Genomic DNA, 15,969 nt, shown 5'->3' with positions numbered 1-15,969 from the left:
ATGTGCATTTTTAAAATAGTCTTAAGTTAGGCTTAGATAGGGTTTTTTTTATTTATTTATTTAAACTTATTGTGATACTATCATAAAATCAGTTCATCAGATATAAGGTGGGACTTAAGTTTACATTATAAGCTTTTATATTCATACTTTCTTAATAGAGGTCCGATTAAAATAGGTTCTTCTGTGCTTTAAAAAGAATAATGAGACACCACTTGATATGGAATTTTTCTATTCAGAAAGTTAAGATAGGTTAGTTTTAAGACTAACTTCATCTGTTTCCCCTCTAAGTGATTATAGCCATCTGTCCATTGTCTGAAACCATTGTTTCCTGTATTTTGTCTGGTTTTCTAGTTGTTTACAACAGGTGAATAAATCTGGTCCTTGTTCTGTCGTGGCTGGAAGTGGAAGGTTATCCTGCACTCCTTTTCTTACTCTCCTTTATTTAAGATGAGCATTTTCTGTTGATAAACTTTTGCAGATGGTTCATATTGCGATGTTAGGGCTCGGGTCAAGTTCCAGGCTACTAGGAGGATGTCCCGTGACTCAAGCTTGATTGGCCTTGACTTCTCAGTGAACATAGCAGGCACCTCCTACTTTTGCTTTGCTTCCTGCAAATATTGCTAATCTGTGCGATTCCTCATGTAGCCCCATCATCTCTAGCTTTGGAGCTATTGCAGCTTGCGGGAGGCTCTTGCTGGTGCGGCGAGAGGTTTAGGGTGTGCAGCGCAGGGTGTGGGCCTCACTTTGGAAAAGCGAGCCCCACAGGCTGTGTGAGATCTGGAAGCAGAGTGCCTGTGCCCTGCTTCTTCACATACCTTTTGTCAGTTTCCACTGACAGTGAATCCCTTCCACCTATATTATGGTTCAGGTCATGGGAGTCTAATAATTTTATCAGAGTTTGGGATTTTATTTCTATCCTTGGGTGAATTCCCCCAAGGAAAATAGAGAAATACTGTCCTTATACCACTAAAAGTCTCACGTATTTTTGTCTTTGATTTTTTGCACTGCGAATATGATGTGCCAAGGTGTAGATTTTTGGGTGCTTATCCTACTTTGTGTTCTCTGAGCTTCCTGGATCTGGTTTGGTGTCTGTCTGTCATTTTGGAAAATTCTCAACCATCATTACTTTAAATCTTTATTCTATTCCTTTTTTTTCTGGTATCCCATTACATGGACGTTACATGTTCTGTGATTGTCCCCCAGTTCTTGGCTGTTTTTCCTTTGTTTTTATTTTTGTTATCCCATTACATGGACATTACATGTTCTGTGATTGTCCCCCAGTTCTTGGCTGTTTTTCCTTTGTTTTTATTTTTGTTCTTTGCTTTTCAGTTGGGAAGTTTCTGTCGACATACCTTAAAGCTCACTGATTCTTTCTTCATCTGTGTCTAGTCTGATGATGAGCCCATCAAAGCCTTCTTCGTTTCTGTTACTGTTTTGTAGATGTCTAGCTCTTCCTTTTGTTTCTTTCTGAGGGTTTACATCTCTGCTTACAGTTACCCATCTGTTTTTACCTGTTGTCCCCTTTTTCCACTAGAGCCCTTCGCGTATTGATCATAGTTCTTATAAATTCCCACTCTGAGAATTCCAAAATCTCTGCCGTAGCTGAGTCTGATTCTTTGTCCCTTCAGGTTGTGCTTTTCACCTTTTAGTGTACCTTATAATTTTTGTTGATGGCTGGATGTGATGTATCAGATAAAAGGAACTGAGGTAAAATGGCCTTTAGTGTGAGGTTTTATGGCTGTCTGGTGAGGTTATACTGGTTGCCGTAGCTGTAGGTGTCAGGGGCTAAAATTTCCTTGTTTTTATCTCTCTTGTTGTCTCCGGATTTCCCAAGAGACTCCTTAGTGAGGGTCCAAGGCAGCTCCTTCAGCTGAGGTGGTTGCTATACAGGAGCCCTAGTAGTATGGTAGTAAATGGGGGAGGGGGAAGGGAAGCATCTGTAGTTCTGCGATTGTCTCATTCTTCTAGTGAGCCTGTGTCCTGGGCTAAGACCTTCATATGCACTTCTCAGCTTTTATTGTTCCCTCTCGGGTGAAACAGGAAGGCTAGCGGGGGCTGAAGCTGGATGTTTCTACAGGTCAGTTAGGCTCTGGCAAAATCAGTTTCTCTTGTGGGCAGGCTTCTGTCAGTGAGAATTGAATGCCCTGGAAGTGTTTCAGAATGACTGCTTTTTCCCCTCCCCGTTAGAAGAAGAGGGAGATTTTTCTCCCATCTTCACCCTGAGAACCGGGTGGGGCTTTTAGAGGTAAAACTCACAAAAGTTTGTTGGCCCCACTGTGATTGGGCCCCTGGAGTTTTATTACTGAAGCTTGTCCACAGTGAGCCCCCATCAGTTCGTCTGTAACAGTTAAATGTTTCTACCTGTACTGGCTCCAGCTGTGAGCTTCTCCACCTGGCAAGCTGGGATTCCCTGTGTCCACCCGTCTGTCATCCTCATTTTCAGGGCAGCAGTTTGCCCTGCGACATTAATTCTCTGATGGATCTAAGAAGAGTTGTTGACTTTGTCAGATTTGTTCTTGTTCTGAGGACTGGGTAATATTTCCAAGCTCTTTATGTAGTGGCCCAAAACCTGAAGTCTCTGCCTCATACTTTTTTTTTTTTTAACTCCATCGTCATGTTCTAGTCTGCCCTCCAAAAGGAGGGACAGGTAAGGATTGTCCTACCTGACGATCTGCCTCTGGTTCTTCTGGCAACAATTCCAAATGGGACTGTAGGTGTTACTTATGGATGTTTTCGAGAAAACAGTTTCTCTCTCTTTGTATTCGAAACAAAACGTGGGTTATCAACTACATAATTTAAAGACTAAGCATGTAGGTGCTTTGTCTATCACTGTTTACTGTCCCAAAAAATCATTCTGTGGCTAGCACTACTGTCTGGTTTTATTTTTCGCTTTCACCTGTTGGCTTTTGGTGGGACAACTTGTTTCAGATGAATGCCAGGTTTTATCTTATTTTGTGTTGAGATTTGGGTTCTTGCAGTAGTGCCTGCCTGATTAGACAGTGTCTCCTTGCTGCTTTTGTCTGTTAAACAGACATAGGTATTTCTGCTTGCCTCATCACAATTTAAAAAGAGACTTCGTTTTGTAAATTTATTTTATTCAAGAAATAAAGTCCTTTCAACAATACTTTTTTCCATGGATGTTATGCACTGGGAGCTACTGTAAGAGTATTTTTTTTACTATAAATGGTATCATTTTTAAGGCTTTATTAAAGCATTGTGTTTTTTCCTCTAACAGGCATTTGAAATGATCAAATATAAGTTATATAAAGTTCAGCTTTAGGAAAGAAAGATTGGTGTGTTTTAATTTGTTGTGCGCTCTTTGTATTTTAGGGAATGGTTATGGGCAGGGCTAGGATTGTTAGGATTTTGTATTGATTTTATTTTTTATTTTTCAAGAAAAGCAAAACGCAAGAGAATAGCACAAAGGACAGTTGTTTTGTCCTGAAATATATCATCTTAAGCTCTTTGTTAACTGTGTGTCATTACAAATGGAATATAGTACAATAAGTTAAATGTATAAAATGAAGAAATGAAGAGTTTAAAAAAAGGAGTAGACATAATGAAATTTTATGCCCTCGTGTTTTCTTTCTGATCTCATGCTGATAAGCCAATTGTGGCACTCAGCTCCATCTATAAAAAGTGGGAGTTGGCTTCTTTAAACTCTAAACTTTTAAAGAATATAGTTATTAGTTGCTATATGATCTTTTGTTCCATATGATATTTTTCAAGACTTTTTACCTTTAAATCAGATAAAATTAAGCAGACTGTAAAAACATTCAAATCAAACTAAATAAGGCATAATCAATCACAAAGTAACAATATATCTTTAGAGTTTCTCTTTTTTAATAGAAGAAAAAAGCAAATACTTAATGTTAAACACTGTAGTTTTCAGTTAATTTACTGACAAAATTGTATTAGGTTGGTGCAAAAATAATTGTGGTTTAAAAGGTTGAAAATAGTTACAAAAACTGCAATTACTGTTGCACCAACCTAATAACTTTCTCCTACGCCAAAGGTTGGCAAACTTTCTATAAAGGGCCAGGCAGTGAATATTTTAGGTTTTGTGAGACACATACCATTCCTGTCACATTTTTTTCTTTTTTAGAAACTTTTTAAAATGTAAAAACTGTTGTTAGCTCCTGGGCAGTGTGAGCTATTTTGGCAATAGCTTGCCAACCCCTGCTATATGTGATCCACTGGAAAATACTGCTTACATTTTTTGCACTCAGGAACCTAATAAATAGGATTTAAACAGATTATTAGTTATTTCTTAAGAGAAATGGGCTTTGGTATTATATCAGATACCATCTGTGCTCTCTATTCAAAGTAGTATAGCTCAGATTAAAACAAGAAAACAGTACTGTGTTTATGAAAGTTACATAAGCCAAAGACTACATTTTAAAGCTGAATAAATGTGTGGCAACTTCTTACACAATGGAAATTCTCTTGGGGACCATAAAATTGATAAGCTTTTTAAGGGGAGTCTAAGTGGCCCCTGAAATTTCATGTAAAATTTGATAAACCTTTACTTGTCTGTGAAGCGGTTGAACACAAGTGAAGACTCCAAGTCCATCTGCACTGTAGTGTGTACCCACAGCTTTTATCCCTTTCTCAAAGAGTTACGTGACCCCAAAGAGTAATAACGCACTGCTGAAGTCCTTTTTGTCAGGAAGCCCACCTCCTCCCCCTTAAACTCCTCACCACACACGTGCGCAGTTACATCTCTTGGTTTTGTGTCAGTGACGGCCAGTGTGGAGAGGCTGTGTCGGCGTGGTGAGTGGCAGGGAAGTGCGTGGGTCAGAGGGTCCCAGGAGGGTGTCCGTCGTCTGGGGGTTGAGCTGCGCAGCTGGTAGGTGGCAGCTCAGACAGACTCCTACAGGGGTTGGTCGTGGTCACTGCCAGGTTTACGCATCTACACATGACCGTTGTCACCTCGGCTTGTTCTCTTCAAGCCACTTTGAGTTCTCTTTCATAGTGCATCACGCAACTGAGGTCGGGTTTCTGTAATTGTAGTAAAATACACATAACAAAAGTTGTCATCTTAACCATTGGAAAGTGTGTGTATATATGTACATTACACACGTTCACATTGTTGCGCAACCAATCTGCAGAACTTTTGCATCTTGCAAAACAAGCTCTGGACACATTAAACCGCTCCCCATTTCCTCCTCCCCCCATCCCAGAGCAACCACCATTCTACTTTCTGTGAGTTTGGCTACTCTAGGGACCTCATGTGAGTGCAGTCATACAGTATTTGTCTGCTTGTGACTGATAGATGGATTTTTAATGAAAATGTGAAAGTCAGTGGGGAAGATGCATCCTCATCCAGGCTCAGTCAGTCACGCAGGCAGTCACATTGCTCCTTCAGCGTGGCAGCAGGAGGAGTGATCAGTTGGTCACCTGTAGCAAATGCGAAGTTTCTGTGTATGGTACTGATTTGATTTTTTTTTAAATTTTAGTCATTTTCTCCAAAAATAAACTAGTATAGTTTTAACTAGTTCATCCTACTTGTTTTCAAAAACCTATTTTTATACAGATTTGAGAATAGGGTTTACACTTAGTTCATTAATGAAATTAAATATTCATAAACTGTTTAGAGATATGTAGGGTTAATAAATACCAGTCTACTAACAATTGTAGAGAAGCATCTTAGGACACAGTGTGCACTGAAAGTTAGACGAATTAGGGAATTGGGTTCGTGTTTAGCTCTCTGACCTGCAGGAGTTGAGCCATCGTACAGTTATGTAAGATGAACAGTAATAGTTAGAGCCCTTAAAATGTTATTGTAATCAATATGAGATCTTACATAAGGCTAAGAAATATACACAGAAATTCTCCCATCTTTAAGAAACTAAAATTATCTTGATGAAAAAAGTTACATCTATAGTAGATATGTGCTTTAAAGAATTGTTTCTGTGAGTAACCGTTCTACTTTTTATCTACTTTTGATGGATGTTAACTAGACTTATTCTGGCCATCATTTCACAATGTATACAAATATCAAATCATTGTGTTGTACACTTGAAACTAATATGATGTTATATAGCAATTATACCTCATTAAAAAATATAAAGAATTGTGTCTGTGAATAACTTCTGTTTTTTTATCAAAAGGCATGGCTTTGGGAAGAAGATATGAAACTGAAATCTGGCGTGAGGAAATACGGAGAGGGAAACTGGTCTAAAATACTATTACATTATAAATTCAACAATCGAACAAGTGTCATGTTAAAAGACAGATGGAGGACTATGAAGAAACTGAAACTGATTTGCTCAGACAGTGAAGACTGATGTGTTTGTAAAAGCTTGGTAAAAGGACAGTTAAATATTTTGATCATTGCTTTTTGTTTGAAACTTGGTGGTCTTTGATGTATCTTAACGTTTTTATTTAAAACATTATAGTACTTTTCTTGGCACAGCCATTTGATTAAGGATTTGTGCTATAAGAGTAAGATGATTTGCCATCATTGTATTTTTTAAGTACCTTTTTACTCTGATGAAATGTAGATTTGTTGAACTCTGATGCTTTCAGTACCTCTACCTCCAAATCCTATATCAATAAAAACACGAAAACCTGGTAAGAGAAAAACTATATTTCTCTGAATTCTTAGGTTCGTAGGCTGACTTCAGCTCCACAGCACACACATAAAAGTGATGTTTCTAAATCAATGACTAGTAATAGGCCTTGAACATAAGAAGTAATGATTTATGGCCTTGATATATTAATGACTAAAACATTTGTTTATAGAATAAAACGTACAAAGTAATCTTTGTGTTTTACAATATTTAAAATTTCATTTCAGTAGTTTCATATAAAGGAAAAAACTTAAATAGTAATATCTGCAGGACAAAATTTGTACTATCACCAAGAATCTCTTCATTTCTCATTTAGGTACATTCGACCTTTCTTCCAGTGCTAAACCCTAGTCAAAGTTGGTTTTAAATAAAGCTTCTTTATAACCTGGTGCCATAAATATCATTTTCTTTGACATTTTTAATATAGCAACACTGTACCTAAATGGTATTCTGTAAATGCTTGCATTGATATTGACCAGGATCATTTTCTCACCTGTGATGAATCCTAAATAAGCGGGAGCATACACACCTTTCAGTTTTCACCAACATTTTATTCTTTAGAGAATTTAGTTAAAAACTAATACAGATATTTAGCAGGTTGAGTTACATGTGCTTTATTCAACAATTGAGTGAAAATGCTGAACTATTTGCATAAAAAGTTAAATGATAGTATTTTGTCATTTGTATTTCATCTCTTCTAGCATTATACATTACTTCCCCATTGTGCCTGAATTTGTTGTCATATATTCATAGTAAACAGAACTGTGGCTGATTACTGAATGCCTCCCATCTCGGTCTGTGCTGTCACACCACCACTTACTGTCACTGTGTTTCTCGTAGACATTTGGATGGTTAGCGCCCAAGCAGGCAGCGTGAGCCAGACTGGATCTGTAAGTCAACCTCCTCGTTCCAAACATACCATAAACCATCAAATCTCAGTTGCCATTAACTAGAAGATGCTCAATTATTTTATGTGCCACTGAAAAAGATCACTGTCAATTACAGTGTGGTGCTTTCTTATTTAGAATTTTCTTATTAAAAGAGATTTAGATTTAATTAAAACATAGATTTTTATTATATGACTGCGGGTACATAAAAAGGAAAAGAGCCATTACAGACAGGTCCCTTGTACACTGGTTCCAGTTTACCCCAGTATTTTGTAAAACTGCGGTATATTGATATTGATACAATCCACAAATCTTATTCAGATTTCCCCAGTTTTACTTGCATTCTGTATGTGTGGTGTGTGTGTGTATTTACCGTGTTTCCCCGAAAATAAGACCTAGCCAGACCAGCTCGAATGCATCTTTTGGAGCAGAAATTAAAATAAGACCCAGTCTTATATTTTATATTCCATTATATTATATCATATTACACCCGGTCTTATTTTAATGTAAGACCAGGTCTTATATTAATGTTTGCTCCAAAAGACACCTAGAGCTGATGGTCCGGCTGGGGCTTACTTTCGGGAAAACACGGTAGTTCTAAATAATGTATCATTTGTGTAGGTGTGTGTACCTCCCTCGTCAGGCGAGATACTGAACAGTTCCAGCACCAGATCCCTCCCGTGGACGCATCTCACTCTTACATCATTCCTCCAACCCCTGGCAACCACCACTCTGTCATTTTGGTAAGGTGATTTTGGTGTCTTTGCTCACTCCGCCTGTGAGGACAGCAGCCCGTTACTCGGTGCAGCTTGATGGGGCCAGAGGGGGCAACGCAGACCTGTCCTCCCAGAATTGCGGTTGTGTGTGTTGACCTGTCTTGCAGTTCCCTGACGGCTTAATTCAGAGGTTGGCCTTTGTTTTGCCCCTTCTGAACTCTCTGGGCTTTACAAACAGGGCCTACAAGCTGAAGACAGACCAGAAGTCCTGGGGAGGAGGCTGCATGGGGTAAGGAAGGGTTTAAGGACTCAAGAAAAGCAGGGCACTAGAAGGCTGTGCACGTGCCCAGACCTGGGCCGTCTCAGAAAAGACCTGGAGGCCCAACGCCTCCCTCTCTGAACGATCTCGGCAGCACACGTGCCGGAGGTGAAGGCTAAGGCCGCCTGGTAGGAGCTGGCGAGGCATTGGCGTACCCCAGCTCAGAGCCAGTCCGCACAGGCCGTGACAATGTCTTGTTTTTGTGCCTTGAGGCAGTTAAGGAAATTCAGTACTCTCTGTATTTGCTATTTTTTCTTTCACTCAACATATGTCACATGTAGCTGTAGCTTGTTCATTGTCATTTCTGTACAGTAATGTGTTGTATGATTGTATCACAGTTATTTACCTGTTATGCCATGGAGCATTTGAGTTGTGGGAATAAATGATGACCACTCAGGAATGAGAACAAACAGGCTGTTTACTCAGAGCTTGCTGTAGCCAGGGGGTCCATCACGAGTCTTGGGCAGAGACTTACAGTGGGGAAGCTTTGGAGTGAAAACCAGAGAAGGCTCAGGCCAGCTCTAGCTGGAGGTCGTTGGCATGAGGAAGCTGGGAGCTGGCCAGCCAGCAGCAGGCATCTTGGGTGCTTGTTTTGGCTTTCTCTAATTGGTTCTGAGTTGGAAGGATGTTGGCAGCCATCAACCAAGTCCTGCCGTTCTGGGGGCATTGCTGTAGTTTGCCTCGGCGTCCTCCACGCTTGCTGCAGAGCTCATGGGTCAGTTTGTTATACAAGGTCTGTCCGTTGTGGGTTTGTATTCAGGCTCTCAGAGTTGTTTCCAGTCTATGGCTGCTAGACTTTGCCCATTTAATACAGTGTGATACTAAGACTAATAACTCTTAAATAAACTGTAAAGTTAGGGTTGATATTAAAACCCCTAGAGCACCCATTTAAAAGAATACAGATACAGAGCCAATCATTATTAAAAATTATTCAAATAATCCAAAAGAAAGCAAAAGGTCGAGGGGGAAGGGAAACAGAAGCAAATAAAACCGTAAGGACAAACAGAAAAAAAAAAATGGTACACCTGAATCCAACCACATCAGTAATGAACATTAAAGGTAATAATGGTCTAAGCCAGAGGGTGGGCAAACTTTCTGTAAAGGACCAGATACAATATTTTAGACCTTGTGGGCCATTCAGTCTCTGTCAACTCTGCTTGAAATTAGTCATAGACATAAATATGTAAATGTGGGTGTGACTATGTTCCAATAAAACTAGATTTACAAAAACAGACAACCAGCAAGATTTAGCCTGTGGTCTGCTGACCCTTCCCTTTGAGTTCTAGGTTTTACATTTCACGAATTTGTCTCCCAGGATAGGAGTTTTTTAAAAAATTCATTTTTTGGTGCTCAGTGGGACCTCCCCACCCCAGGAAGAATGGCTGTCACCTCTGATTCCACCTTGTTTTCTACATATTTTAAAAGGTATGGTCCCTCCATTCTGGTTTATCCATCAGTGGAATCCTATTTTTCAATCTTCAAAAAAGTTCTTCAAAATCTCTGGGCTGATTTCCACCCTTCCCCCTTCTCATCTGTTATGAACCTATTCTCTTTTGTAAATCCTGCAACCTCAGTGGGATTTGGGGAAGGAAAGAGGGTTAACGTGTCCATGTCACCTTGATATTAAAAGAAATTTCCTTTCTCTCTCAATAGGCTCTTCATCTGATGTGCTTCTACCTCAAGGCTTTGCTTTCTACATTAGCTTGCAGTCATATATATGAACTTTCACTAGAATATTCTTAGAAGGCAGAACCAGATTTATTTTGCCTCATTTTTGTGTATACCTAGAAAAAGCAGCTAACTAAAAATTTTATGACAGAAGTAAACAAATTATTGCTTCCAACATTCTTGAATAAAAACAACCTAAAAAAGAATAGCGTGATTATAGTTCTTGTTCCTTTTTCTACTCTTTTTTTTTTCACTTTTCTAAATGAGCACCATCCCTAATTTCTTTCCCCTACTCTCCTGAGTGGGTGTATTTATTTTTGTTCAAATTACTTTCCACATGCACTTTTAAAAGTCAGTCGATTAAGTAATTCTAAGGTCCATCACTCATTGCATATAGTGCGTGTGAAAAGGACCCTTGCTCGAAGGTGCTCATTAAAAGAGAATTAAATGCTTTGATATTTAACTTTGAAAATAAGAACTTTTGGTTCTTCATTAATCACTGGGACGACATCTTTCAGTTCTGAACTGTTTCCTTGGGCTTTCCTAGAATTAATAACCATCTCAAAACCATTATTTAATAGGTAAGTCTTCCAGCCTATGAAATTCTTCTCAAAAATAGAAATTCCAAAAATCGACTTCAATATGAAACTAATTAATGGCCAGGCACTAAAAATAAATGCATACAGTGAAAAAGTGATTTTATGCAACTGAAATACGTTAAATGTTTTAACACATATTGGAACCATAAGTGCATCATAGTTTTGTTGCTGTTTGTTAGTCATCATACCCGATACCCGTCAATTCTGAAGGGTTTTTTTGTTCCATTCTGTTTTGGTGAGATTTTGTTTATTCTCTGATCAATCCAGAACATTTGGGTATTTTCTAGTAAAATAAGTAAAAAGCTTTTTAAAATGTGTACAGAAAGTTTATTTACTGGTATAAAAATTTTAAGTCACACTGAAAATTCCCCAGGTATATTTTCAAAACTCTGGCTTTACAAACATCAGAAATGGTCTTGAAATGTTAATGCTGAGCTATTAATTGAAGTTCTTAACCTTGATGAGACTCAAATTTTTTATTATTAATTTCTGAAGTTTAATTTACCATAAAAACAACTCTAACAGTTAAATGATATATATATATATATATACATACATATATATATATATATATGTATGTATGTATGTGTATATATGGTCACAAATATTGCTACTCTCAGCATTAAATATTGGGGGACTTTTCCATCCCTATGAAGCTTGCTATTGTCCTGTCATTACATAAGTACTGAGAAATATATATTGTAGTAAATCATTTGTTAGTGAATAATATTTTACACAAATGAAACTGAGGGAATTTCATATAGTTTAAATACTAAGATTCAATTCTCCAAAGAAAATATCCTGAATTTAAAATTTGTTTCACAAATGCAAAGGGCTTAGCTTTTACAGCACAGTGTTACGCATCGTCAAGCTTTTCATTGAAGCTGAGTTCTGGATGAGGAGCCGAAATGTGGCTCTGTGACTGACTTACAGAACGACTTGTCATCCCAGATCCTTAAACAAGCCACTTCGTCTCCGGTTCACTGATTTTCCAATCATAAAAATACGGAGACTAATACTTCTCTGCGTATGTGTGTGTGAGATCATAGCATTTGTAATAAAATTTCTCCCTTCTGTAATCTATGCTTTTGCCTTCTACCCCAAACATAAGAAAATGTATGCTCTAGAAAAAAGCAGTAAGTTTACTTCAACTAAACTTAACATCGGACTCCGAAAGATTATTTTAGTCAGCTCCAGGCTTTAGCCTTGGAAATAATCTTAGATGCTAATGATGGTAGAATTTTCATAATTAAAGCAATTCTTCCATTCTTGGCTGCCAAAATTTGTCTTCATGGAAAGTATAACATTTAAAGGAAATCATTGGCCTTGAATGAACATTTGATCTTTTCAATTAACTGAATACTTTCAAAACAATATTATTAGCATAGCTGTTAGGTTTTTTTATTACAAAATGCTTACTAAATCTTAAACAACTTGTCCTGTGGAAAGTTATTTGTGACAATTTGCTTGAAATTAATTATTTCAGAATTTGTGCACTAATCTATGGGGAAAGGTATGTGTGAAAGTGTACCTATATCTGCACACATCTTTAAAGTGAGAATTTCTGAAGATTACAGAATAGCAAGAAAAAAATGCAACATTCAAAGTGTGGATACCCTTACATGACAACTTATTCACCAGTAAATGAACCATGTTGTAGTAGTTGTAGTGCAGACAGACACCAGTTGAATGAGAGGATTCTATATGGAAGGTCAAGGACACAAAACCACAGGAGTCTTAAAGGGTGGATCCTCAACTCAGTAAAAATAAAAGTAAAGGTGCTGTGTTTCTTGAGAACCGGACCCTAAATTTTCTTTCTCCACTTCAGACTGTGGCAGTGACGTGTTCAGGAACTCAGCCAAACAGGTTTGGAAGGTTTCTGAAGCGTTGAACATGACTTGGTAATAGTTAGCATGTTTACAAACACATTTTGAAATATTTACCTCGCAATCTATATGAAAATGAAACTGTGAACAGCTGGACAAGAACACTGGTCTACTCGCCGAACTTTCTTCCAAGTCCCTTGACATCGAGGATTGCCAATTGCTTGCCAATGGAGAGTTTGATTCCTGAAACAATATTTTGGAAATGTTACACTAAACGCAAACCAAAGAAAGTTCAAATTTATAAAATTATACATTGACGTTTTCTGAAAAAGAACATGATTACCATACATAGAGTTTTGAAAAACACTGTAAATGAAAATTTAAAAAAATGATCACAAATGGAGTTTTCCTTCTTTGGGTTCTAACAGCACAAGTTACCAATTAATCCCTATTTGACAACACTCGTGCTGAGAGTAGTCTGAAGTCCCTGTGTTCCTTTCCTGTCACTTGATGTAAATATATGAAGTGCTACATAAAGGATACTGGCTTCCTGTTTTACATGTATTTAAATTAGAGGGTCTGAACCAAATCATCTCTTATAATCCTTTCCAACTCTGATTCCATAATGAAAAAAAATGGAAGAAGTGAAAAGAGCAAAGCCAGATTATTGAAATTATTATTTAGAGTCACTGAACTTCAGCCAGGGCTTAAGGTACTTTATGGGTACAAATTAAATTATAAGTTCATTTAAAGTCTAATTATAGATGAGGTATTCAGAAAAATAATAAGTCTAAATATTAAGTTTCTATTTCATATGAATTCCTTACCCACTTTACTGTTCATATGGTGCACTCAATAGAGGCTGGTAAGCACAAGTGACTAATAAACGTAAATTCAGGTCATTAAACATTAAAATATACTGTGGGAATAATGAGTACCTGGAAAGGTCCATATTTTCCTTTTAATCTGTATTTTGACCAGTTCCATCTGACATGCTTAAAACCATAATCCATGCCCAGCGCGAAGTCTACCCTTTTCTTATAAATACTATTAGCAGATTTAACTGATAAATGAGTACAGGACGGGAATAGCTTTTCAGGGTGGTAAAATGTTTTCAATGGTCAATTCTTTTGGACAATCTATAGATTTCTGTAGGTTTATGACCCTGCAAAGCTCAGCCCACCACCGTCTCAGTCATGACTTCTATGACTACCCCACTGAGCGGACATTCTGCAACTGCTGGGCATGTATCCTCTGGGCAGGGATTACTACGACCCGTGGGGCAAAGCCAGCCCACCCCCTGCTTTTGTGGAGTCTATGAGTTAAGAAAGATTTTCAGGTTTTTGAAGAGTTGGAAGAAAATTAAGAGAATATGAAAATTATTTTAAATTCGAATCTTAGTGTCCATTAATACAGTATTATTAGAACAAAGCCAAGCTCATCAGTTTACATAATGCCTATGTCTGCTTTCGTGGTAACGCTGGTAGGGTTGAGTGCCAGTGACCATATAGCCCCCAAAGTCAAAAATATCTGTCATCCAGCCCTTTACAGCAGACATTTGCTGACCCATCACCTAGGAGATTGTTTAAAATCCATCCCCAAAGATTATGGTTCAGGTGGGGCTCAGAAATCTGCATATTCTTAATCATCATCCCAAGATACTCTGACTCGTGGTCTTCGGAATACTGCTTTGGAGCGCCGAGTCTTCGGTGGTCATTTGGGAGCTTGGTCTGAACCCCCGTCTCCAAATTCACCCACTCGTCTCTGGTATAGAGCCCACGTCCCACAGTGTGACTGGGCCCTGGACTCCGCAATGGCCAGCGGGAAAGTTCTCCTCACTGTTTTGGCTCCCCAAGTCGTGCCTCGATAGTCTACACACTGGTCAGCTGTTCAGGACATGGAGAGGAGAGGACAGCCCTCTCCAAATGAGGAACAAGAAAAGTCCAACCCATCTCCCTCCCTTACCCGTCCGAGTCCAGGCCATCTCCGGAACAGCGAAGGCTCACAGAGTTCATAGCTGGCGGTTGACAGTCGACACACACCGTGTACCCCTCTCGGAGGTACTGCATCCAGCGGGTCAGGGGGCGGTTTTCCAGTGCACAGTGAGGCGTCAGGGACTCGGTCTTGAACTCCATACAGTATCTAGAGCAGAAGAGGAACAGTTCCACTCACTAATGAGAGGTGGCCTAACGCTGTAGAAAGTTAGGAAGCTCGTCCTCCCCAAGGACATCTGACAGACGGGAGGAAGTAATACAGGGCATTTTCACAGGTCACGCATCCGTCGCGGAATGCCTGCTAAAGTCTCAGTCGCTGTACTGTGACGACGTCAAGAAGACGACTACACAGAAGCCTGGGGCTCTTTTTTCAATCTGTGATCGAATTGCCTGGTCAACCTGAATTTGCAGAAATTTGGATATCGTGTATCTGTCTACTCTGACCACTAAAGTGTGCATGTACAAAAGCACGTTTCGGTCGGAAACTAGGCCATGATAACTTTGCAGATATTTTGATGAATTATATACATGGAACAAGAACTTGCATTGTATCTGAGAACATGTGAGTCCCAGGAGGGCTTATCTGTGATGCCCAGGCCAGCACCCAAGCTTTTCTGTCCCACAGACGTTCCCAGGGGCCATTCCTACACTGCTCACCCAGCTCAGCCGCGTGACATGCTGTAATGGGTTTTATGACTTGAAATCAAGCATCAAAATTATATCGGGCATCACAAACAAAAGAAAAATGGTGCTAACAATTGTCACCCCAATAAATTTAAAAAATAAATTTAAAATAAATTTTTAAAAAAAAGAAAAATGGGAAGCTAGGACATGTTTTTCTGTGACAAACTAATGTCACCTTTTATTGAGCTATGGAAAACTACATGTGATGAGACTCTGAGGGCCCCAGATACGGGTGACCATTTCAGAGTCTTGTTCTTGAGAACAACACAATTTTACAATTCTTCAGGGAAACAAAACAGTAAAAACCCTGCATGTTGCATTTTAGCTCTTCCTACGCTAAAATGGGATTTTTTTTTAAAGCATAGAACTATGAGCTATATAATAGGTTAGATGGAAAGTGTTTGGAGAGTCTGCTTCAAAGATCTTTAACAGTGGTAGGTATCATTTATTGGGTGTCTTAAGGTATTAAGGTAGGACATTTTATGATGCAACTTCAGTCAACTTCACACAGCGTAACCCAGACAGCTCTTCCATGATATTTTCTAATGAAATTCTCATAACAATCCCATGTAGTAAGTATTCGCATTCTCATTTTTTAAGAAGAGGCTGGTAAGTGGCAGTGAGGGGATTTGAACATGCAGCCATCTGGTATGCCTTTTGTGACAACAGAAGAGTGGCTTTGTAGCGAGCACGGAGGTTGC

The 15,969-nt window shown here is 38.7% G+C and overlaps 2 protein-coding genes and 1 non-coding gene across 7 annotated transcripts in view; 1 reads left to right on the top strand and 2 right to left on the bottom strand.

Moving 5' to 3' along the window:
- The window catches only part of TERF1 (telomeric repeat binding factor 1), a 31,306-nt gene extending 21,972 nt beyond the window's left edge, over window positions 1-9,334 (top strand). For 2 of the 4 annotated variants that reach the window (XM_019725959.2, XM_019725949.2), the window contains one exon: window positions 6,114-7,350. In XM_019725959.2, coding sequence (XP_019581518.1) covers window positions 6,114-6,290 — 177 coding nt within the window. In that variant the 3' untranslated portion in view covers window positions 6,291-7,350. Of the gene's footprint in view, window positions 1-6,113; window positions 7,351-7,415 lie in introns of those variants that run through there. The other 2 variants (XR_012491918.1, XM_074319299.1) reach the window with 2 other exon arrangements.
- Window positions 925-15,969, bottom strand: part of SBSPON (somatomedin B and thrombospondin type 1 domain containing) — a 33,568-nt gene continuing 18,523 nt past the window's right edge. Inside the window, exons 4-6 of one of the 2 annotated variants that reach the window (XM_074319300.1) lie at window positions 14,556-14,732; window positions 12,708-12,833; window positions 925-5,001 (exon numbers count right to left, since the gene is read on the bottom strand). In XM_074319300.1, the coding sequence (XP_074175401.1) occupies window positions 12,716-12,833; window positions 14,556-14,732 (295 nt within the window). In that variant the 3' untranslated portion in view covers window positions 925-5,001; window positions 12,708-12,715. Of the gene's footprint in view, window positions 5,002-8,897; window positions 12,834-14,555; window positions 14,733-15,969 lie in introns of those variants that run through there. The other variant, XM_074319301.1, reaches the window with a different exon arrangement.
- LOC141568718 (U8 small nucleolar RNA) lies at window positions 2,504-2,670 on the bottom strand. The gene has a single exon (XR_012491938.1). It is a non-coding gene; the product is annotated as a U8 small nucleolar RNA (small nucleolar RNA).

This window comes from Rhinolophus sinicus, linkage group LG14 (genome assembly GCF_036562045.2).
Source record: "Rhinolophus sinicus isolate RSC01 linkage group LG14, ASM3656204v1, whole genome shotgun sequence".
NCBI classification, from domain to species: Eukaryota; Metazoa; Chordata; class Mammalia; order Chiroptera; family Rhinolophidae; genus Rhinolophus; species Rhinolophus sinicus.
Note: the sequence above shows the minus strand (reverse complement) of the source record. Positions and strands in the feature narration are given on the sequence as shown.